Source organism: Pogonomyrmex barbatus, unplaced genomic scaffold, assembly GCF_055798465.1.
Source record: "Pogonomyrmex barbatus isolate J1 unplaced genomic scaffold, ASM5579846v1 scaffold12, whole genome shotgun sequence".
Classification (NCBI taxonomy): domain Eukaryota; kingdom Metazoa; phylum Arthropoda; class Insecta; order Hymenoptera; family Formicidae; genus Pogonomyrmex; species Pogonomyrmex barbatus.
In genome coordinates this window covers 6,673,963-6,698,962 of record NW_028297108.1, presented here as the reverse complement: position 1 = coordinate 6,698,962, position 25,000 = coordinate 6,673,963, and the positions used below count along the sequence as shown (strand labels likewise).

At 42.5% G+C, this 25,000-nt stretch overlaps 1 protein-coding gene across 1 annotated transcript in view; it reads right to left on the bottom strand.

The window, feature by feature from the left end:
* Positions 1-24,980, bottom strand: part of Actbeta (inhibin subunit beta) — a 31,221-nt gene extending 6,241 nt beyond the window's left edge. The window contains 5 exon segments of the mRNA XM_011645368.2: positions 268-445; positions 1,192-1,417; positions 1,954-2,168; positions 23,620-24,419; positions 24,421-24,980. Of these exon segments, the coding sequence (XP_011643670.2) occupies positions 268-445; positions 1,192-1,417; positions 1,954-2,168; positions 23,620-24,419; positions 24,421-24,716 (1,715 nt within the window). The 5' untranslated portion in view covers positions 24,717-24,980.
* Positions 24,981-25,000: the final 20 nt, after the last annotated feature.

The following is a 25,000-nucleotide window of genomic DNA, read 5'->3' as shown; positions in this document are numbered from 1 at the left end:
AAAAATTTAGAAGGACCAGATATAAATTTAATAATTATGTTGGGACACTAAAATTATTATTACTTATGCTTAAATGTGATGATAATACTGCAAAAAATTTTGACATGTTCAATTAAATTGAACATAATTATCTTGATGGTCCAAGAAAATCTCTCTTATTCTCAAATCTGTTTCGTTAAATTTTTAAATGGGAAAACTGGTTTTTCCGAATGTGAGTGACATTTAAGGATTATTCTAATATAAGGATTATTTTGGCGTTCAACTTACCCCTGAGGAGCGATAATCCAATCATCCCAGCCAAGCTGAGAGAAGCTAACGTAGAATCTCTGCTTGCAACACTGACCTTTTATCGCGCCGTTGCACTCGATCGCTCGTCTTCTAACACGCTTCACGGCCGCTGGATCTGTACGTACGACTAGAAACGGCCTATCCGGATCGTGGTCGCCTGAAAAAGGATCTATTCTAATTACAGCTCACTTCTATATGGGAATTAACTGTGTTGAAATTATGGGAATTAATTGTGTTGTAAACAATCACAGAATTTTGCTTCGATCACGTCGGACTAGTTACATTTTTCGACGATGCGATCGAGATCAGAAAATACTTTTTAAGAAAATACTTTAATACTTCTCGAGTAAGACAATTATCGATCTCGTAATTGTCGATTAAAAATTAATTAAAATCAGAATTTTTTATTTTATTACACAGAAAAAATGATTTTGCTGGCAAATCTAAAAGTTTGGCCAGATATAGATCCGAAAATAGTTTTATTGAGTCTTCAAAATTTATATGTATGACATTTAGATTGATTGCTAAAAGATAAAAAAATTTTTGCAATATTATTATCAATTTAAGCGTCCTGTAAAATAATTTTGACAATCCAACAAAATTATTTTCAGATCTGTATCTGGCCAAATTTTTGCCAGCAAAACTGTTCTCTCTGTAAATTACATTTGAAATCTTAGCTGACAATATCATCTTGAAAATATCATCTTGCAAAGGTGAAAATCATTGAAGAATATTAATTTATATGTCGTCTAACATGGTACAAATTATCTTATTAAAGGTAAAGAAATTAAAATAATAATAATTAATAAAAATTTACATTCTACTTTGCAAAACGATGTTCCAATCAACGGTGTAGATTGCTTAGACTATCGCGAATATTTTGAGATTTTTTTCAGATTTTACCTTTCGGATTTAAGGATGATTCGATCACGTGCGGCGAGTGCCCGTCGAAGGTCGATACGTGGACGTACGAGCCGCACCCGCTGCAGTCGACGAGTAACGTCAGTTTATCTGTCGTGTAGTTCGTGTACCATCCGCTGACGACCTTCGTCACATCGAATTTCTGCCAGCCGAGCTGGCCGACGTTCACCACGAGAGATGTCACCATCTCTAGGTGTCGTCCGAGTTCCTACAGATTGAAAAGCTTATCTCAGATAAGGAAAGCTTTATTTGAACCACATCAAACCATATTTTTGTGAACTCTAGAAATAAGAAAGATGTTAGAGTAACATCTTTCTTGATTAATTAGATTGCAAAAAATATTTTTTTGTTTTTTTTTTTTGTTTAGATAATTTTCAGCTGTTCTTGAACTTTTTGCTTGAATTTTCCTAGCTGTGCTTAATTAAATTCAGAACTAAAGAATAAACGTGATATTAAAAATTTGTTGAAGGTTTACACACTTAATTATATTGCGGACGCTCACATACATTTATACATACGCATATACAAAAAACAAATACATATATATCTTTATTGATGAAATGTTCTACGAACATTTAAAACAAAGTGGAAACAATACATATTCAAAAGATTAAAAAAAAATAAAAATAAAGACGAGATCTTTATACATCACCGACACAGAGATTAGTGAAAGCTAAAGTTTATTTTTTAATCGTATTTCTTTAAAGAAATTCTTATATACGAAGTTATCAAGGGATGACTTACCTTGCCTCGGAGATGCGTTGTATTACCACAGTGCACTCTGAACACCCACAGAGTGATATTCCTTTGATTTATTTGGCTGTGACGATGATAATGATGAGCATGCTTGAGCTCGACCCTCGCCCACAGAGTCGCCCTTTTGATTCTCAGAGGTTCCAATGCCGGTTCGCCGCTCGACATCGGGAATTCTAACAATGGCTGACCGTTCAATGTGTGCCCTGTACAGAATATAAATAATTTAGAAAAAATAAATATAAAATTAAATCGAGTTATAGAATGTAATTTAGATGTCGTATATGTGATCATAATTTGTATAACTTTCGATGTTTTTATTTCAAATATGAATTGTTTAAATAACATTTTCTCGCGTTACGCAAAGGAGCAGAAAGTTTTGTAGGTTTTGATATTAAAATTATAGCTGTTTGCACTTGGGGTGTTGGTAAATCGCGAATATTCTTGTTTGAATAAATTTTAACCGTAAAAATTATGAAAGAAAGGGAAAGAGCAATTAGCATTTATGAGTAGAAAGTATCCTGAAAATAAAACGTTGATGTATATCGCAACACAGTGCGTATAACTGCTAATTTCCGGTGCTCACGATAAAAATGTCGCGTTTGCATGGATTTTCCCAGACTTGCCTTTTTTTGTCTCTCTCTCCCCTTTGCCATGTACTAGAAATTACGCGCCGGACTTCATTCATATACAGGGTGTCTTATAACTTTCCATTTAAAAGTTAATAAAAGTTATATTCTCTTAATTTCTTCTTGAAAAAAGAAAATTCTTATAGAACATGTTTAATATTTTTCCAATGTTTTACATTAAAAAATACTTTAATAACCAATTTCTAAATTCTCTCTAAAATTTGAAGGGAAATCTTTGAAATCTTACAATTTTTTGAAAATTCGTTCGAATGTTCAATTGCATATTATAATTTAATCTTTCTTTCGTAATCTGTTGTTTTATCAACGCATAATGTAAAAACTTTCAAAGAGTGCTTGATTTTCAAACGCCTGTGATATTAAAATCGAGCCTACTTTAGTGTTTCAATTAAGTCTGCTCCAAATTGATCCTAGAAAAATTTAATCATTGTAATTAAGTCCATGCTTCCCACAGCCACCCTTTATGTACGTTCATACACACACACACACACACACACACACACACACACACACACACACACACACACACACACACACACACACACACACACACACGTGTACACACAGACGTACATAAACGCGCGTCGCGTACAGACGCTGCGTTCACAATGCTTGTTCACTCGAAAGCACCACTTCTCGTCTCTCTTTCTCCCTTTCTCTCGGGAGGGTGTACTTGTGTACACCTGCTTGCGTCTGTGTAGCGCGCGTAGAGTGAAAGCAGGGCGGCTTCATCCTTTAACGGTTTGGTGAGTCACGGACCGGGGTGGGTCGGGGTAGGGATAAGCACAGGGTGTCTGCCGCCCGTCTGCCTTCTGCCTTTCACCGCGCGCCCCTTCGCCGTAATCCTCTATCGCCACCGCCACCGCCGCCGCCACCGCCACCACTACCACCACCGGCGGCACCGTCACCCACCCTCGGCACCCTCGTCTCCGCAATCAACTTCGCTGCGCCGTCGCGCGCGCTACGGCGGCCGATTTACATGCGATTATATCTCTGCTATATCGTCGTCTTCGCGATTGTAATGGCTCGCAATGACGCGGTATCGCGGTGATAAATTCGCAATGATTTGCGACGACACGTGACGATTAAGCGATTAAGCCTCGTGAAGGCTCACAAAACTCGCGAAGACAGAGAATTAATTCTTACATTCCGCATTATTTTTTCCTAATAAAACTTTGGAACCCTTTTTAATTTTTTTAATTTTGGAGCAATTTATTTACATACACTCACACACACACGCGCGCGCGCGCGTTCATATATATATATACATATATATAATTCAGATTTCTTTTAGGATAAACCATAATTGAATTGCGAAAACATGTAAAATAGCGAGAATGCAGATTTAAAAGTTAAATCGAATCGGAAAAAAAATAAATAATGCTAAAATTAACAAAATTCCAAGAGAATTTAATTTTTTTTATAAAATTAAATTCAACAAATTATTGTAGGGATAGTGAATTAAGACATTTAGAAGGATAAAATGTAAGGAACAGATTATAATATTGCAAAGGATTCTAAAGAAGAAGATAAGGAAAGTTGCAATCGATTTTACGAAATTCCGAGAGAGTACAATGGAACAATTTCGTAACGTTCTCCTTCGCGAAGGTACCACGCCCGAACATATTCGACTCGATCTTCTTTCCTTTGGGAGATAAAATCGAGAGCAACCGGAACGACATACGCAGTATAATTTTTTGAGGATAATATTTTTGTGAAAATATATTTACACATAATGAAATTGAATTTTAAGAATATTCAGAAAAAAATACTTTTAACTTAAAATAATTGAACAATTGAACAATTTAATCGCAATAATTAAAAATTTTTAACTTATATTTTATTTATACATTTATTTTATTTAAATATTTTTTAAACATTTTATTTCTATTAAAAGCATAAAGATAAACTAGTATCGTAGATACAAGCATTTATGTCCTTCATGATCCCGCCCTCTGCGTTTTTTGGAGTTATATAATGTATCGGTATATTGTTTAATATTTAACATTCTGTATCAGGAAGATGAGATGCATCTAACTAAGGAACAGGCTAACGTTTTTGTCTCGTGATTTAGTGAGGGCAGATTGAGGCGGATATGCGGATATGGAGGAAAAAGCGCAATATAAAACGCGGCTCCAGAATGCTCCACGTCCTTGGCACATGATCGACAACAAGAGTAATACGGATTTTTAGTGGCGGAATACTTGTAAGCACAATCGCTCACAAGACGCCGAAATTACGCGTTGGCTTCCCAAACTGGCATCTCTCCTTAGCGCGCGGGGGCATGCCGAAAAAGTCGCTCATTCTTTTCCGATCGTATTAGATATCCAAATTGAGAGAAATAATGAGAGAAATATCGCCGTTCTGCCAACATCAAGATCGAAAGAAATTAGCGTCGTGATCTTCAAGAGGGGGTTGAATCGTACGGCCATCTTTGTATCGTGCTCCACCGCAAGGTTAGAGCAAGCTAGAGCATCCGTGGATTTATTTCTCATTCTTCATATTTCTTCCCTTGTTATTTACTTCTCGTTCACGAGCGGCCAAGTATCGCGAATCGTTTAAGTCATAAAAATCTATTATCTACGTTTCTCTAGATGAAAGAAAAGTTCTTAAGAAAAGTACCTCGATTGTTAGTTGTAAATAAAATATTGGTAACCTTCGGTTGGATAATACCGTTTATGGCACTCGGCCGTTTATTCCTCAGGCCTCGACATCTCGATATGATTACTTTGTCTCTCTGCTTTTCGCTCTGCATCGAAGACTCTCGCATCTTTGGATACGCTCTGTCTTTGGGTCCTCTCTCTCTCTCTCTCTCTCTCTCTCTCTCTCTCTCTCTCTCCTTTTTCTTCTCCTCCTCCTCCTCCTCCTCTCCTCCTCTCTTTCCAGCCTGTCTTTCTCTTTCTCATTCTCTCTATCTCCCTCTGGGTCGCGTGTTCTACATTTTCGTAGTTCGATTTTCTAACGGCCTCGCTCGAGTTTCGAGTGCGTCGTCTGTCGCACATTTCGAGGTCGGTACATCGGGTGGTACTTTTGCCCCCCGTGCGCCGCAATGCGACACCACCACGGGGATCTGCGCCCGGTTTCTCTCTCCTCTCATCGCACAGGGGCGATGAGACTTTTTTCCCCTACGACGAATATCATTCCAAATAAAGCTCACATGAGACGTCGACCATCGTGTGACGCTTTTTTCGTACGTGCGTAACGTCGAAGCGGCACAAGTATCGCGCTTCCTCCACGCGTTTTCTCCAACAAACGGGAGATTAATTTTTCTACAATCCTTATCTCGCAATTTTTCTACAAGCAATTTTATAAAAGATTGTATTTTGCCGATTAATTTTTCCCATAATCGTCATAGAGTCTGAGCGATTCCGCAGATGTAAAGTTATTTGTTTAACGAACCGGATAAACTATCGAAAGAGTTCTGCAGGATTTCCGCTACTAATGGGTGCTTTCAGTGACACAGGTCGACACAAGTATCCTTTTGTCCTTGTTATTCATTGAATGTCAAGAAAGATAGAACGACGCTTATGTCACTAAATGGAAAGCATCCAATGTAAAAAGGGTGGAACCGACCAAGTATAGCGCGCGGCTCCAGATTGCAACGCGGAGCAAACGCTATCGAGCGAATCAAGCTATTAGCACGACCAAGGTTCGAATATTATAGGCCTTCCATCGCGCCTGTCGCGTCCTCGATGAGCAAAATTTTCCGAGAAATGCTCCAAGAATAATCCTCATGATAAAACGATAGAAAACAGAATTAAATTTGAAAAAATGTGGAAGAAAAAAAGCTACATAATAATCTTTCCAAGATATCGAACGATTGCGGAAAAATATAAAATAATATAAAATGCGCTCGACATTCCGACATCAAAATAGATCCATAATTTTCCAGGATCCGAAATGGTTAATGGACTGTATTATAAACGTGTGAATTTACGATATGTACAACGCGGTTCCGTTGTGATGTGTGTTGCGGCATAGATGTTAAATAACGTTCAGAAACAATGACGTTTCCGAGATAACGCGGCCTTTATCGCGGGTCGTTATTGTCCTCGAAACAAATAGATTCTCGATTAATCAGATCTAGCTGGCGTGTCGGGAATGCCACGAGCGTCTCGCTTGGCTTCGATAATGATTGGCAAGCTTCTCGTGACCTTGCGTCAGATATCTGCCGCGAGATAACTCGCGTCGTCCTACTTTTTGAAATCTTTCCGACGGTACTTTCTACCGAAGGCGTCGCTTAAGAAATCCTCCCGGTTCCGCGTTCTCTAATTTAATAGAAAGCTTTTTCATTGGAGGTGGCGTATATACACGCGGGCGACGTGGGAAAAAAAAGATCAGGGCTTTTCCGAGTTTAGACGATCCTTGGATAGACGGTACTAGATTCGTAGGTCCTAGATTCGTCCTGGAGACGCTGATATATCGTCCCGACGTCCTTCCCCTATTTCCAGAGGCCCAAAGTACAAAGAGACAATCCAAAACTACCCTAGCTATCTGATAAATATATTTTTTATGGAAATTAAATATGATTGATTAGGGAAAGTGAGGAACGAAGTATACATTTTTAAATGTATGCAGAAAGCGAGGAAGACAAAAACTCTCGATAAAACTTTCTTTCACTACTGATTATTTGCATTTAAATTCGGAGACAATTTTTTTTTAATATAAAAATATTAAGAAAAAACATCACGCGTACAATTTTAAACGTTACAATTCGCTGTAAATAAACTTTAAAGGTTATTATAATACACACACACACACACACACACACACACACACACACACACACAATTTTTTAATATCTGGTTTATATATGTATGTGTCATACCGTTTCCTATTGTAAATAATATTTAAATAATATCGGATTCGCAAAATGGGAAAAAAATTTCCACGCGCCCCCCTGCCTACATCGTTACATCGGCCGCGACCGCGCGTAATCGGGGTTAGCGCGATCTCTCCCGATGGCGGAGAATAAATTTCGCACACGCGAATATCAGTAAGGCGAAGTAAGGTCTCTCCGTCGCCAAGTTGTCTATTTGAAACACGCCACGATATAGGATACCGAGGAAAAGGCGCGACGGCACCGAAGGAAATCGAGAAAACGTCGCGGGGGGTGGGAAGCCGGAGGACGAACGGTCGGGATCGAGAGATCGGGGGATGAGGGAAACGTTTGGGAAAAGAAAGCGACGTTGCCGACGACGTCGACCTGGCAGCACCTATCGAGTTGGTAGAATCACCCCGCCAAGTGTGCCTGTGAAAGGATGAGTTACCGTAGTTAAATTGGAATCGGTCCTCGGCGATATTAGGGATGAGATTAGCTCGAGTTAAATTATAGGATCCAAAGTAGATTGGGATTTTGCGCCAGGAATAGAAATAATAAAGCTAAGGGATTTCAAGGATCGTAATTTAAGAATCGATAACAAATATACGCAATATTGTTGAAATATTACAAAAGAAATTTGAACAATAAGAAAAAAGGAAAATTGACGATGAAATGCGATTAAGATTCTATGATAGATAGACGTAATAATCACGTTTGATGAAAAATAGTAGTGTAATTGTGTACCAGTACTTAGTATTTTTGTTGAAGACGTTGACACTTTAACTTATTTGTGTTTGATAATTTTTAGCACACCAAAAAAAAAAAAGTATCGTGCGCTTAGGAAACTAGTACACTGTTGAACAAGAAATGTTCGACAAAAAGTTACGGGATAATGGTAAAAGTTGCTTTCAACCGCTTCAAGGCAGCCAATGACTTTCAAAGACGATTGCTCAGGTTCTATTTCGACGATACGCGCCGCGATATCAGGGGTGGTTTGTTTCCGCCGTCGACACGCGAGCGTATCCCCGACGAAGCGTCGGAGACTATAATTCTTTCGCGGGAGAGAAATTGGGAGGAAAGGGCGGCAACGAAGACTATCCGAAGAGGATCCGGTCGAATGTAAGCGGCAGCTTACATAGTTTGTCACTGACAACTCGCCGACGAACGAGATTTCGGTCCGTCCTTGGAGTCGGGACGGAGAGATCGTCGAAGATAGGATGAGCCTCAGGGGATAAACACGAAACTCCCCGCACCGAAGGCCGGGGAAATAGCGAGAGAAAGCAGCGATTTCTAGGACAATTCGCGGCCCGTCCCGATGTATCGAGACGCGAAGAGGGGGAGGGGGGGGAGGGGGAGGAGATCGCATACATCTCGTCGATGTACGAATCGGCATCGTTGCGAGGATCGCGGCAGGATGAATAAATGAAGAAGCACCGCCGAGCGAACCCTATCCCGCCGTTTTCCAAATGAGGGAAATGAGCAAAAACTGCTGAGGCGACTTGAAGCAAAGGACGGGGACGACGGCGCGGTGGTCGGAGATAACGGCGAGGCTTCGAGAAGAATTTTCTTTCGTGCGTTTTCATCATCCGGATACCGGGAATCTCGCAAGGGCAAATGGCGTATGGTACCATGATCCCCGGAGACAGTATTTCCAAAAGTTCTGGTATACAATGCCCTTTCTACTGCCCTTTCTTTTATCCGTGGACTCTTGAGCCGATCTCGAATCGATTTCTTGACTTAAATTTCGTAGCATCGACCATCTCTGAGTAAAAGAGCGAAACTTTTGATTTCGTTGGCTATTTAACTCTGAGAAAAATTGATAATTCTACAATTGTTAATATGTCGTTTAGAAAATATTTCACTAAATTAGATTCGATGGAAAAACGAATCGGGTAGCCGATTTAGAATAGGCTTGTAGATTTTTGAACGCGATCGCTCGATGAAATGGACGTCGGATCGATCGCCGGAGAACGGAGGAAACGAATTCGCGTGGACCAGCAAAATGCATTAGACTAGATCAGTGCGGTAGGAAGTGGAAGTTTGGCTCGAGATAAGAGCGATACGCGGAAGAAAGGCGGAAGGGGGATTACAATTGTTACCGGGAACGAGAACGAACAAGACAAGGGGGACGGGGTTGTAACAGGAAGCGAGGAGATTGCGGCTTGAGATTGATGAAGAGACGAGGAGAATGCGATTTTTAAGCATCGCTTAAATCGGGGCGTGCTTAAGGGCGGATATAATTCCGCGAAGTCCGGGGAGTGAAGTCACGCGGAAACGGAAGGAAGTTCTCGCAGTTAGGGGTGCCGCCGTAGGAGAGTGATTATTAGGGCGGAAAGCCGGAAGTTCGTGAGGTCTCACGGTGAGTTTTCGTACCCGAGGCGGGGATTCTTCGAGACACGCTCAAGTTAAGGGAGGTCCGAGATAAGTTATCCCGATGATGAACGCGGTAAAGCGTTACATTAACCGCGACGACGTGGATGCGGAAACGTGGTTGCGTGCGCGTGATTACCACGAGTCTGTAGTAATTACGAGTCTGTCGAAAGCGGAGTACAGAAAGGAGGTTCGATCGAATTTCGTGATGTTCGCGTCGCCGTGGACGGTGACGAAGGAAACGCGTGGTGCATACGACGATACGTCCCCGTCGATAAAACATTTAATAAAACGTAAAATAATATCGCGTTCTTTACACACACACACACACACACACACACACGCGCGCGCGCGCGCGCGCGCGCGCGCAAGTACACGGACGCGACAACACGCGGAGAGACCATCGGGTATTGTCACCAGATAAGAAGTCCAACCCAAGTAAGCTCAGTGCGAATCTAATTACAGCGCGACATGTCACTGACGTGTTCCAGACATAGTACCACGTATACAAGCGCGATACTCGCCTCGTATCGTGTAGGGCTGAGGCGATTGACCGTAATACGATCAGTCAAATAAGAGGGTCAGATATAGCCAGTTAGTAACCCTGATCCAGATCTATCGCCACGTGGTCGCTCGCCAGCTACGACGTATCCGCTGTTTAAAGCACGTGTGACGTATTCGCGCGATCACGTACGCGGTAACGCGACGTCCCCCGAATCCTGCGACTTGACCCCCTCCTCCGCCACCCCCGAGCGCATCGCACGACTCGTCGGTCGACTCGTTTCGAGCGACGATCTCGCCGCGCTTTCGTCATTCGTCCCGCTGAAGGAAAAATCGACGACGATGTGGCTGATGGCGATTCAAGCGGGAATCGCGACCGGAGCTGTCTGATCTCGCGCGAAGAGAAGCGAGTGAAAACGATCAAACAAGGTCAGACGCGTTCTCTAACCTCGAGATTACGCGATCGTTTCAATTTTCTCGGAGTTACACCGCATAATTTGTGGACTTGCACGTAGCGGCTGTCGGAAGCCACGTGCAGCAATCGAGTTGCACGATTGTTTCTTTTTTTTTTTTCTTCTTTTTTTCAATACAACGGCCGATAGTTAGATGGATATCGTGCGCCCGCAAAGTTTCGCTACAAGGCGGTCGATTTATTTGCAATTTAGTTTCGAGGATCGAGAGTCGTGGATAGAATCGGCACGCGGAAGAGCATAGGAGTTTGAATAGAATAATAAATTACGCTCGCAAGTTTTACGTGAACGAAAGTTACACGATTCTACACGCGAGCCCCACCGGTACTATATTAGACGAACGTGCATCGGAGAAATTAAAGACAACGCCAAGAAAAAGATACGATGTTAGATAGCACGCGGAGAATGCGGACAGAAGAGGGGTAGTAAGAGAGGAGGGGAGGGAGGAACGGAGGGGGAGAGAGATGAACTCTCTAGATAGATAGAGAGCTTGTGTAAAAGAGAAAAAGAAAGAAAGGGCGGAAGAAGGAAGCGGGAGAGGAATAAGAGTGTAGACGGAAGGGAAGTCTACGAGAGAAGAACAAGAGAGAAAGAAGGGGAAGAAAATAGAATGGAAAGAAGAAACGCAAGAGCGAAGAAACGAGGCAATCGGAAGATAGACGAAGGAAGTAGAGGAAGAAAGAAAGAAAGAAAGAGAGAGAGAGAGAGAGAGAGAGAGAGAGAGAGGAAGTAACCTATCCTTTTCTAGCCTGAAGCAGAGAGTATACCAGGATGAGGAGAGTCAAGAGGGAATAAAGGGGGTGCAGGAGATATACGAAGAGCGGCGCCCAGCTGGAGCCACGTGCATCGATCTGACTACAGGCGCCAGCCATCCTATCCGTCGGCTCGTTCGTCCATGAGTTCGACCCTGCCCCACTCCAACTCATCCCGAACCGTTTCATCCCATCCTGAACCGTCAAACTCCCGGCTCTAATACTCTCCATAAACGGAGAGAGAGAGAGAGAGAGAGAGAGAGAGAGAGAGAGAGAGAGAGAGAGAAGAGAGAGAGGTGGGGGAGGGAGGGCAGGAAGAGAAGAGAAAAAGAAAGCGAAAGAGAGACTGAGAAAAGCTGAGAAATGAAAGGAGATGGAGCAAAAAACGAAAAACGAAGGATGGGAGAGAAAAAAAAGAGATGAGCAAGAGGATGAAGGGATGAAGGGATGAAAGGGATGAAGAAAAGGAGAAAAAGAGAAATAAAAAAAAACGTGTGGAGATAGGGAGTTCGATGGAGAAGAAGTAAAAAGGAATGAAGAGAGGATGAAGAGAGAGAGAGAGAGAGAGAGAGAGAGAGAGAGAGAGAGAGAGAGAGAGGATGAGAGAAAGGGTAAGACAAAGAAAAAAGAAGAGAGAGAAAGAGAGAAAGAAAGAAAAAGGGAAAGAGGAAGAGGCGGGATAGTGTATGTCGCTTCGCGGCAATGCGAGGGCGAGCGAATTTTAACCCCCGCGCGTAGTGTCCGACTTGGTATTCTCCCTCGGAATTTCCACAGGTTGAACGAACTCGATTCTATTCGAGCAAATTCGGAATGTACGCTCGGTCCCTTCGGGGAGGAGAAATTGGTGAATTTCTCGAAAAGTCATCACACACGCTAAATCGCACGTCATCAGCCATTGTGCGCCTCCATAAATAATAAAGGGGAAAAAAATTAACTGATGTCGTTTACTGCCTATCGGGCCCCTCTCGGTATCTCAATCGACTTTTTATAGCACAACTTTTATCGCGTCCTCTTTCACGATTTGGCAGGGCGTTTTTATAGAATCGCGGCGTTGCGCGAAAATATACGTCCGTCTATACAATACGCCCGGCGCAATCTTTCCACAATCGTAAAAAAAAAAAAAGTGGGGGGGATAATGGAAGCAAAAGTGCCTCCGCGTCGCGTCGTGTTGTGCGAGAACAAACGTAAACGCAATCGATATCGTTCGTTTTCTCATATCGCTGTATCGGTTGCCGACGGCGCTTCAAGGTCCGCGAGAGGATCGTCTCCGCCTCCGTATTAGCTCTCACGGGATGGCCTTGAATAAAGTATCCGCGTTAAAAGCTCGTAGATGGATTAGCGGCGTTAAACTTTCTCGGATACTTGGAGTGTAACTCAACCCGCGCGTGCATCGCTCGCGAAGAAATGGGACGGTGTTTACGCAAACATTTTATTATCGTGTATGAATGAGCGTAATGAATGTAGTGTCTACAGTCGGTGCAATTAATGAATACAAGGAGTAAAATGGAGAAATGAATGAAACGAAATAGAATAATTAATTTAATGAATACCACGAATTCCGCAAGCTACGATATCACGATAAAATATATATATATACACACATATAAATATATAAATTTTAAATTGACGCAAAAAATTGTCATTTTTTTCCATCTTTACTAAATAAAGCTGAAAAGTAAAGCGAAGTAACATTAACCAAATTTATTAGATAAAATTAGAGCTTTTTGAGGAGAGAATTGAAAAACATTTATGTGAAAAAGAAGCCGTTCAATTTTGCAGAAATTTTTAATTTTATTTGATTAATACGACAAATTTCTCGTATTAATTTAACAAATGGATGCGAGATGTGCGCGAGTATGAGAAACGTTTTTTGAAGAAAGAAAGGATGAAAGGCGAGGAAGTTAGGATCGAATTGCATCAGACTTAATAGACAGTCAGCCTGTCCGAATGGCGGAAAAGTCTGAAACATGTGCCTCGAGTCGAAGAAGCTAAATAGGGGGTTGGGGATGAGGATGTTGTGCGAGTCGGTGACTGTTAAGAATCGCGAGTTACGAGCCACGGACTCTCGGGCTTTCATAAAGATCCGCCGCCAAGTTCTTTTAAAAGAGAACAACCGTCTAGCGCGTATAATGGTCGATCTACCCGCACGACGAGGAGTCCCTCTCTCCTTCTCCATTTTTCTGGTCTACGGGATCTCATCCAGGCAATGACGAACGTCCTGAGAAATACTGCGTCAATTCGCCCATCGTGTCGCGCCGAGTCGCGTCGCGACGCGTCGCGTCGCGTCACCCCACGTATTGCCCCACGTTTCAGGTCGCCCATCGTGTCGCGATACGATTCGTTTGTATACGCGGATTATTTTGCCCTTTTTTGTATTCTATAATATCGATAATCTAAACTTCCCTTCCCTTTGATTAGAGAATATGATTTAGGGATTCGGCAAATCGTCCTAATAAATTTATTATATGTAAAAAAATATAATATATGATGAATATATTTAAATATAATAAAATTATGTATTATAATTAATATATTCATTAATTTATATAGTGAATGTGAACGTATTTGACAAATGGGACGTCTCAAAATGATCATTTAACAAGCTATGGATAAAAACACATTTGTTGGTTTTTATACATATAATATACACAATGTGTCTCTCTTAAAAATTATAATGATAATGAAATATTATCATTATAATTAATATATATAAACATATCTATAATTAAAATAATATCGAAAATAAATCCACATTAATGATAGCCTATTAACTTAATTCAATCAATCTCAATTAAAGAGTTGCAAAAGCATACAACGATTATTAATTGCTATGACTAGTCTATTAATTTCTAGTTTCACCAACAAACAAACGTGCAGCACTATTATATGGCAAAAGATCGTTTCTATCATTATTAATGGCGGGCGCCTTGTCTTCTCGTAAATTTTCAAGATGCCCGGCAAGTTTTGCTAAACGATGCCGCATGCGTGTCACATGCGCAATACTGCGGGATCGCCTCTACTTGTGTAATAGAACATGCGTATTTGAAATTGTTACTGGATGTTGTCGAGTGTTACCGAGAGTTCGCAGGGAGTTTAATGAGTCGAATATTCCCGAGCGATTAATCATCCCTCTCGATGCGCAATCCGCATTCGCGTTTCGGAATCGATTAACCGATCGTGCTGTATCATTAAAGCTGGCAATGACGACCTTTGCGGTCGATAGCAAATTTGTGTGGGGCAGGGAAAGATAATCATGGAATGTTCACGCTCGAGGAAATCTGAACAAATAAACCATTCGCTCTCGCTATCCTTACTTTGCTATGCTCTGAGGAAATATCATTTTTTATATTTGCATTCTCACCCCTGTCCAATCCTTTTTCTCTGCTTGCTAATGTTCTCTTGAAAAGATTTTTAAATTCCTCGAATTCTTTTCTCTCGTTGTTATCTGTACGTTCTTTATTTTTTTGAAACCTCCTCCCCCTCCCCTCCCCCTTCCCTTCCTCTGCTTTACTCTAAGGAAAGATGATTTTTTTTATATTTGCATTCTCACCTCTCCACCCTCGCAATTTTTCTTCAGATGCTAATATCCTCTTAAAAAAAAAATGTTTAAATTCCTCGACTTTTTTTCTCTCGTTGTTGCCTATTATATACGTTTTTTTTTTTAAAACTCCCTCCCTCTTCCCCCTCTTCTTCGCGATTTTCAACGCGACAGTCGCATTTAGCAAGAGTGGAGGCGCATGGTTACGTGTAATTAACAGGGGCAAATGATCCTTGGCAGCAGATCACGTGGGGACCGCCAACCCCCGACGCGCGCGCGCGCGCGCGCGCAAGCGATGGCAAGCGAATTCGGCCGTCCGTCATTGGGCGCGACTGGGTAATACACTGTACGCAATGCACCCTGTCAGAGATAATGGTTTCCTCTTGAACATGAGAAACGCGGGGCACAATAAACCACTAAAATTACGACTGCTGGCTTACGGCAGCGTTTAATAATGGCGATGAAATGGCCGCGTCTAAGAGAAATGGAATTCGCGCGCAAAGAGGAAAGAAAACGGTTGATAAAGTGAAAAAAAGGAAGAGAAGATAAGGGAGGGAAGGAAGAGCGCGAATATCGTCGTCGACGATGTCGTCTTGCACATCGCGGAAGACATTGCGGAAACATCGTGAGGCGTCTTTCTTTTTTTTCTGCGATTTTTCGCAAAATAGCTTCCTCTCACTATCTAATTATCTCTAATAGCCTCAAATTAGATCAGTCTCGATTGATAGGGGTAAGAGATATATTTTTCTCTCGATATATGTCTTTAAATACGAATCTGCCATAAAGATATATTCCTTTTTTTTCTCTCTATAAAAATAGAGAGGGTTATCATTGGCGATAACCCTCCACGCCCTCCCGTCTAGCGTCTAATCTTTTTCAACAACTTTGCACTCTCTTTGTCCCTCGTTATCCATCAATCTTCCCTTCTGCTTCCTCGCCATCGCCGTTGCCGTCGTTGTTGTCGTTGTCGTTCGGGATTTCGTATCCTCGACGATAACGACGTCGACGAAATGGTAACGCTGTCGGTGGCGTTGTTGAGTGAGACGCATAAATTCTTATGGTATCTTATGGTCCAAGTGCTTCGGAATGGCCCGCCCGTCCGCCCGTCGAAGGGTGGCGAGAATATAATATGTTGTTTTTACATAGGAACGTTACTCACGGGTTGTAAAGCCCCCCCCCGTGGCTGGTTGCTCGCGTTGCTATTGCTGCCACCGTTACCGTTGCTGTTGCTGCTGCCGCGGTTGCTGACAGTTAACACCTCTTCACGCGCTTACTCACTATCGAAGACTTACACGGCCATATGCCGACACTTCGTATCGATTGTCGGGAGTACAAGGTCCGGATATCCTCTCTCTGATAAATTTTTAAATAGGCGATCCGGCTTATTGCGCTTTCCCTATGAAAAGGTGTATACCGTTTCGATTTCTAAACTGAACTGATTGTGCTCAACAATGAGCTCTTCGATAATGCGACAAATACGTGTTTACGTTATTCTTGCAGATTACAAATTACAACCGAAACAGTTATTTAATATTTCCAAGACCGCATCGAGAGACTTTAGAAATCGGTTTTTTTTCTTTAATAAATTGATAAATAATTTATTACTACATATTTCCTGCTGAAATATTCTTGAAATTTGTCAAATTCCCTCCTTGGGGGGAATCTCTTTATTTATTGCCCGACATCGATAGTTTCCAGATAATTTTTATTCTGCTTTCACCGCAGAGAATTCATCCCCCCGTAATATGCAGTAATGCCTGAAAGGTTTTCGTCGAAACGAGTTTTGACGATGGGAATTTTTTCGGTAGCCTTCACCGTGGAAACTTTCGATCGCCCGGCAAACTCCATTATGAGTTTTCCTACTGTCGATTGCATTCGTACAATCTCCCGTTGCATTATCGTGAAAGGACGTTATCTCTCCGCTTTATCTTTCTCTTCGCATCGGTCCGGCAGAGCCGAATAACCAGATCGGAGAAATGAATTAATTTGATTACGCCCGATGAATTACCCCGTTTTATTCGATCTATGTATGGGAAACGGATCATCATATTGGTAAAGTTATATCGGAAAAATTTAATCGCGAATGAAATTTACAATATATTCGATATATCTAATATTCTAACATTATCAATATGATTTCTCTCAAAAATAATCAACTTTAACAACGTCTATAAAATAAAATGTTATGAATCGTAATAATAATATAATAGTAATGTATTTGTAATAAAAAAATATATATAAATTTATACTCATAAAATAAATTAATAATTATAGTCGAGCATATATATATTTAAATTCTCTCTTTTTCTTTCCCTCGATATTTTCTGATATCTATTTTATATGATTTGTAAAAAAAAGAGAAGTAACTCGCTAAAGTGATCAAGAATTAAACGGTTTATCCCCTCGGGACCGTAGGGAGGGATTTTACTTCGAAATCATATACTGTAATCGTCGTAAGAGAGATTTAAGGGAGACTGCGGCCCAATCGATGGGAGTTTGGCAAACGCGAAAAGGCGACGGAAGTGATACCTGAAACAATGGTAATAAAATTGTTTTCGACAACAGTTTGATTCGTGCGATTATTATTAGAAAACTCGTTAACAAGCTGTATCGGCGTGTTATGTATCTTTTTACGGTGGCGCTAAAAGCGAAACTTTCCTGTCGAGAGATCATTTTTCTAGCACCCGTCGAAAACATTTCCGGATCAGTTAACCGAATACGTACCGGATTTGGAATCTTTTTTTTTCCGAGGGGAGAAAATCTTTTTTTATTCGGAGGAAATATTTAAAAAATAACACGTATAATATTCCAGTTGAAGCACTTTAGCTTCACGTCAATCGCATGATGAAAAAAAAAAAAAATCCGTAAGAAAAAAATTGCAGATTGACCGAGGAGTGATTTATATTAGAAACCGGGTCACAAGTTTGCCCGAGGCAACTTGTTAGCTGCTGCATCATACACATCGTATATATACTGGTATTATTTTGACAGTCATATTACGTGGAAATATTACACCGCTCTCCCCCTCTTACGCTCTTACCCCGCTCGTGGGGTGTTAAGAGTGATGGAACGCCCGGAAGCGTAAATTTACACAAAAGCGTAAGTTGCGTGAAAATACGCGTCGCGAGTCGCGAACGCTGATTTATCTCCCGGTTGTCGCGTAGTGTTACAAATTGTCCTACGGATCCTATGGGATATCGGCAAGAATGAGCGATGAGATGTGAAATTTTGTCTCGCGATGCCGCGCGCGACCGATCGCGATCTGATCCGCGGCACGACGACGAGCGGAAAAACAGGGGACGGCGGGGGCGGAGGGCGGCGACGGCTGGGAAGGGGGTGAAAAGAGCGAGCGCGTCGACTGGGAAAATTCGCGGCGACGTGATGAGTAATTATCGTCCGTCAGCTGAAGTTGTGCGCGGTCGGGTGTATCGATTTAACCGGGTAGGTAGGGAAAAGAAGCCGCGGCACGACCACAAAGGCCGCGAGGAGAGTGGGAACCCGCGGTGTCCGGGTTTCGCGGCATTTTTTCACGCGTTCCACGTAGACAAAAAAATGTGGAACACAAACTTTCCACCGTAAGCATCGCCCGCCGGCCGCCCGCGGTCGATGCCGGGCCGAGCAATGGTGCTCGTTTATAGTTTCTTTAGTTTCTTCAAAAAGAATGACGTGTTCATCGGCTATGTATAGTGACACAGCGACATTAACGTTAAAGTATCACATATGGTGCATCGTGATACGCCTCGGCGCGCCGAGGTGTCCGCAAAAATCATTCGGAGAACCGTTCGGCGGGGGTGGGTTTCTCCCGAACGGAATCGAAATTCGACGGGCAAAGGACCTCGCAAACGCTCTCGCAATTTCGTGTTCCGTGATCGTTTGCGGGGGTAATTCGAGGGTTTGCCTCGACGGAAATTCTTGCGTCGGGAACGCGCGAGGATCGGAAATATCAATATCACATCGAGAAAGGTTCACGAGTGTTTCGCGGCACGGCTCGAGTGAATCGATCGCAAACAAGTTCGAGTTGAGTAATAAAGCCGCGTTGAAGCGTAATTAAGCCGAATTTCCGTTTTGCCGCGAAACACGATTGACTCGCTACAATACTTCTTTTAGAATCTCTTCGTATGGATTCAAACGAAAAGGGAGCATCTTTCTAAATATTAATAAATATAAAAAAAGATATGGAAGAAATAATGACGTAAACGTCTTGGTAAGGTCTAATTTTATTCGAGAACTTTATAAAATATCTCTCTCTTCTCTATTTCTATTTTTGGAATTTCTATTTTTAGGAACTCTGATTTTCAGGTCATTCTCGAGCGGGCATTTTTGTTTCTTCATTTTTGTTTCTTTTACTTTCGGGCGGGAAACGAAACGTTGCGTTTGCGGATCGTTTGCGGATCCTATATTGCCTTTTTGAAATAAATATCATCACTATCGAGCGAGCAGCCAATGATCCAAATGCGGAACGGTGAAACGTCAACGCGGCTGGGCTTCGCACGATTCTAGATGGGCGAAAGGGGACACGAAACTCACGGGGGGAGGGGAGGGGGGGGGGGGAGGAGAGGGCACAGCCTCGTTAATTTAACGGTGGCGAAGGTGCAAGCGCCGGCCGCGCCGCGGCAACGAGTCCAGTAACATTATCCATTTCTACCTTAGGGTTCTATTACCCTTATTGTTAAACTTAGAGTTACTGTGAACTGCGGAGTGAACTATAGACCGCTTCTGTGTTGTCGCAACACTCGCGACGACTGTGGCGGGCCACGTGGCTGCAGGTGTGTGGCTCCGCGGAAACGCGTGCGAGCGGCTTGTCAAGCGTTCGCCGACGTGCGACGGGCGCATACCCGCCTTTCGTCAATCCCGCACGAAATTTCACCCAGGGCACAACCCCCTCGCTAATCTCGCCCTGTCTGCCCTCGTCGCACGTCGCCCGGCGAAAAATCACCGACGGACGTCGTTCGTCCGGTAGCCGGAAAAATATCTGACCGCGATTTTCCGCAATTATCCGCGTACACGAATCGCGTCGTGGATGGGACTCAGCCCCGAACTAGGCGAAACTACGAGGAAGTGAAACTAAAATGATGTTATAGTGAATAATATATGGGGATCACGTGGTGGTGGAAGTTACAAGTATGACGAGCCACTCGAAATTTCGCGATGAGTCACCTTTGGGTTTACCGTCGCGGAGGCCTTCTTTTTCTTTTTTTTTTTTTTTATCCGATTTTACGCGATCTTAATCCGAAGGAATTAATTGCGACGTAAAAACGCCAAGATGGATCGTTAATTGGAATCATTTAGGTGCAGGTACAATAAATAAACGTGTTTGTTACGGATTACGTCATGTCGGGCGAGGGGAATTGCGATAAAACGTACTCTACGTGCCGTTACCGGAGAAGTAACGCAATACACGCGGATGGATTAACCCCGAAGTCATGTTGCACACACCGCGGTTATTACATCGTATCTGTGTGCCTTGAGCATGCTGTGTGTTTGAACATGCGACGTGTTGTTTGGCGTTTCGTGGAAGTCGTCCTGTTATCGGAGACCGAGCTTATTGCAATTTCGCTATTTCAAATTCCATTCGCGTATTTGTTATTTAATACACGAGGTATCGTTCGCTCTATTTTCACAAGACTCACTATAAGAAGGCGAAACTTGTATTCTCTTAATTTCTTATTAAATTTCATGCACCATCATCGAAAATTATTGCATTATTATTTGAATCGCGACTTATGAAAAGGAAATTTATCAGGGATGAGCACTGAAAATCGCAAGACTTTCAAATTGCAGAAAATTCCAAACCGATCGATTTCGAGGAATCATCGATATTTTAGAAGATAAAACTCTAATAAATACTATATAAAATATTTTCCAATTGGTTCGAGATGTATTTTATGGACAATTTTTTTACGAAATTACATTTACGCTCGCGCCAGAATACAGCTGGCAAGCAGTAAACATCCAACTTTCATTATTAATCGATAATATATAATATCTTGTCATATAAGTGATAAAAAAAATTATGATAAATAGATCAAGCATGTTCAAAGTGATTTTCGAAAAGTTTGGTGATTTATTGAAAAATGACTCAGTCTAATTAATAAACGTAATAAACAATCGTTATATTTTTCGATTTATGCCGATTAAGCGATCGTTATTAACGAGGCACACGCGAAAGGAAAGCTTTAGGAAAAGCTTCCATCGAGTGACTGGGTCATCCAATCAGACGTGGAATCAATGTTCTCCTCGCGCAATTTGGCATCGAGCAAATTCAACTTAATCCAATAGTCTTCCCCGACGATATCAAACGGCAAAAAAAAACGCAGTATCGAATCGTCGTTGGCCTTCGAATTTTTTGAAATTCATATGTGCATCCCCAAGATTAATATCGATTTGTTAGATTCAGCTTCATTTCGGGTTTATATGCCCAATATAGAATCGCACAATTAAATAATGTCATAATTCTCAATAATTTGTTATTTTTTTTCAAAAGCAGAAATAAACGTGCAATATTTTAGATATTTTAATATTTTAGATATGAAAAAATGAGACTGTACTGTTGCAAATTGAAAAACAATTAACATTTGCATTAAATTAAATTAAAATTCATGTATGCAATTGTTAATTACATTAGTTTATAAAATTTTTTTCGTTAACTTTGGGATTTTTACGTAAATTTTTGAATGTTTTCGAAGAAACGAAATCAAATTTAATTTTAAATTTATATATCACATCAGAATTTTAAAAATAGCAACAGCTTATATAATTCATAAAAAAAAAACATGAAAAGAGCATAAAAATGTATATTTTACTGTATATCTGTGATTGACAATTAATTTTGCAATTATTTATATTCACAATATACAACAAAAATTATAAACAAAAATTGCTCCAAAAATTGGAGTTCTTGTCTGTTACTGTTTTTTATTTCTGAGATGTTTGTTTACAATCCTTATTTTATATTTTGATATAATCACAGTTACAATCATATGATTTCTATAATAAAATTGCATTATATATTTTTTTATTATATAAATAATCTATGATTTGTGTGCATTTTCGTAAACTTTATAACTTGTCATTTTTTATTCTTGATATGATACATAAATTTGACGGTGAGATTCGATTTTAACGAGTTTAAAAATCTACACGAAACATCTAGTCCAAGATCGGAGTAAAGATTTTCTTTTCTTACAGACTAATGTTATTAGTAATACGTAAAATTTAATTTATTTCAAAAACATTATGTAAAAACCAGATTTTTAAATGTGTTTTAAAAGTGAAGTTACATGTTGCATCATCGATTGTTTCAATGATTTCCCGTCGTGTATCGCTTGATGTATCGCGAATAATTAATAATTACAGCATTCGTGCAGTGCGTGACGTACGGTAAAGTGCTTTGCGTCTATAGATGCGGTAACGTCCTTTATCCAATGCGGAATAATTTTCTTATACGTAGGCGGAATATTTTGATTGGGGAGAGCCGCAGCGGGGTTATCAAGGAAAGTTGGAAGGCGAAGTTGTAAGACCCGCGACTTACGTCCCGACGATTCGCGGCTTCGCAGAAAATCTTTGCAACTTTTTCAAGGATCCCTTCGAGCACACACCGGCACCTTATGCCGGTGGAGGAGGGGAGGAGCGAGGGGGAGGGGGAGGGGAAGAAAGAGGCGTGTTAGAAAGCTCGCGCTTCTCGGAAGCGCGAGCTTTACACGTGCGAGAGATCGGTCGCCGCGGTTAGAAATCGCGTTCGTGCGGCAAGGACATTCTCGGACGTTCTCTAGATTTCGATTGTTCGATATCGGCCGCGACACGTCGCGCGGAAAAACGTGTTCGCGACGTTTCTCTGCGGAGAGAATCTCGGCACGTGAGACACCCTCGTGCTCCGCGCGTCGCGGATTCACTCAGAGGAGAAAGTGGTAATAGGATAGAAACCGGTATAACGTCGACGAGTCTAATTTGCTATGCCGTACGCAGAGCAAGATGTACCTCGTATCAATTATTGCGCTTCTATTGTCACTGGTGTGCATAGAAATCACTTCCCTGCCTATAGCATCGACGTGGGCTTATCAAGTTAAATCGAGAAATTTTAATCTCCTACGACTAGATTTCTTTTCAATTAGTCGAAGTATTTGTATAAACTTTTGCTAATAGGTTTTTTTTGTGTATAATATATCACTTTGATCATTATGTATTTGTATTTGACATCTGACAATTATTCATTCTAGTTTAGATTTTTTTGTTTCTTTTTTTTTTTTCCTTTCTTTCTTTCTTTTACTTTTTCGCAATCGGGATGAAATGGTATCGTTATTTTATAGATAATCGTATGACAGACTTTCGCTGTTTGAATCGCCTCTCGGAGTATTCAATGAGAAACTCAAGCTACAGAAACTACGATGACATATAGATATAGTCACATGTCAGTCGCGCTTATTGTATCGATGTACTTATCGTTCAGTTTATCGAATCTCTCAATATCGCTCGTGTAACAATAAAAAGATCTTTAAACTTTTGTTAAAAAAAGTGCGAAAAAGCGAAGGAGGGAAGGAAAATAAAATGCGATTCTCACCGGGTTCGGCAAAGGTTATGATCTCCGAGGTTCTCGCGTAGAAGTCGTCCAACTCCTCCTGAGCGTCGTCGTAGTCCTGATAAGAGTTGGCGGTGGTCCTGGCGTTACCCTCGGTAGTGATGGTCTCCTGATCGAGGTTCCTGTACGAGTACTCGTCGCCGTAGAGGAACTCGCCCGAATAGTCACTCTCGTAGTCGACCCTCGACCGGTCGGAGTAACGCGGTAGCGATTGCGCCTCCGCCCGATAAAGAGTCTCCAGGGCCAAGTGCCGGGGCACGGTGGCCAACGTCCTGTTAACGTCCGGGCGAGCTCTCAAGCCGAGTTTGTGCAGGATCTGAAGCTTGATCGCCTCGAGCCTGATAGTGTCCGGGCTAGGCGTGGGAGTGTCCTTGAATAGGCCGCCCCTCGCTGGGCCTTCGTGGTGATGCACGTGATGATGATGATGATGATGATGCGGCTGCGGCTGCGGCTGCTGATGCGGGCAGCCGGGACACGTTTGATGGTGGCCACTGAAACGCGGCTGCACCGCTGGCAGGGCGAGACAACAGAGTGCCAGTCCTATGAGCAACAAATTGGACGGCAGCGACGGCGGGGCGCCGCCGTGGACGGTGCGCACCGGGCCCAGGTAATGCAAGGGGGACACGCGGTCCACGTCGGGCCCGGCGTCGTGCCGTCGTAACGACCGCTGTCGCGTCGTCGTCGTCGTCGCCGTCCGATCGACGGTTCCACTGATCGTTCTCGTCCTCGTCGTAGTAGTAGTAGTAGTCGTTGTAGTCGTCGTCGTCGTCGTCGTCGTCGTCGGTCGTCGTCGTCGTCGTCGTTGTCGTCGTCGTCGACAATCGGCGTGTTCGAGCGCGCGCGCGTACGCGATCGCGGACACGAGCGCGGGCCCGGGCGCGGGCGCGAGCGCGAGCGCGGGCGCGGGCACGGGCACGGGCACGGGCGCGGGCACGGGCACGACCGCGAGATCTAGGCTGCTGCTGTTGCAGCACTCGCCTGCTGATGCACTCGGGCCGCTGCCGTTGCTGCTCCCAGAAGATCCTATCGTTTCGGCCTTCGCTCGAGGTGCCGCTGCGTCCGTATGGCACCTGGTGCATCTCGACGGCGAGTCACCTCGTTCGCCCCCACCACCTTCGCCTCCTCCTTCTCTTGCTTCGATGCTCCCTTCTTTCCTCTTGCTTCTGATCCGACACCGATACCCCCAAGAGTCCTACTTGATGCGCGAAGGAGCCCCCCTTTCCTTCTTTCTCGGGTGACGTTAGGCTCCCCGTTGACGTCGTTATCACTGACGCATCCGACGCCGAAGAGCAGAAAGTCTCTCGCGCGCCGGTGAGGATCCTCTTCCGTTTGCCGGTAACTGGCTTGCTTCCTGCCTGCGATG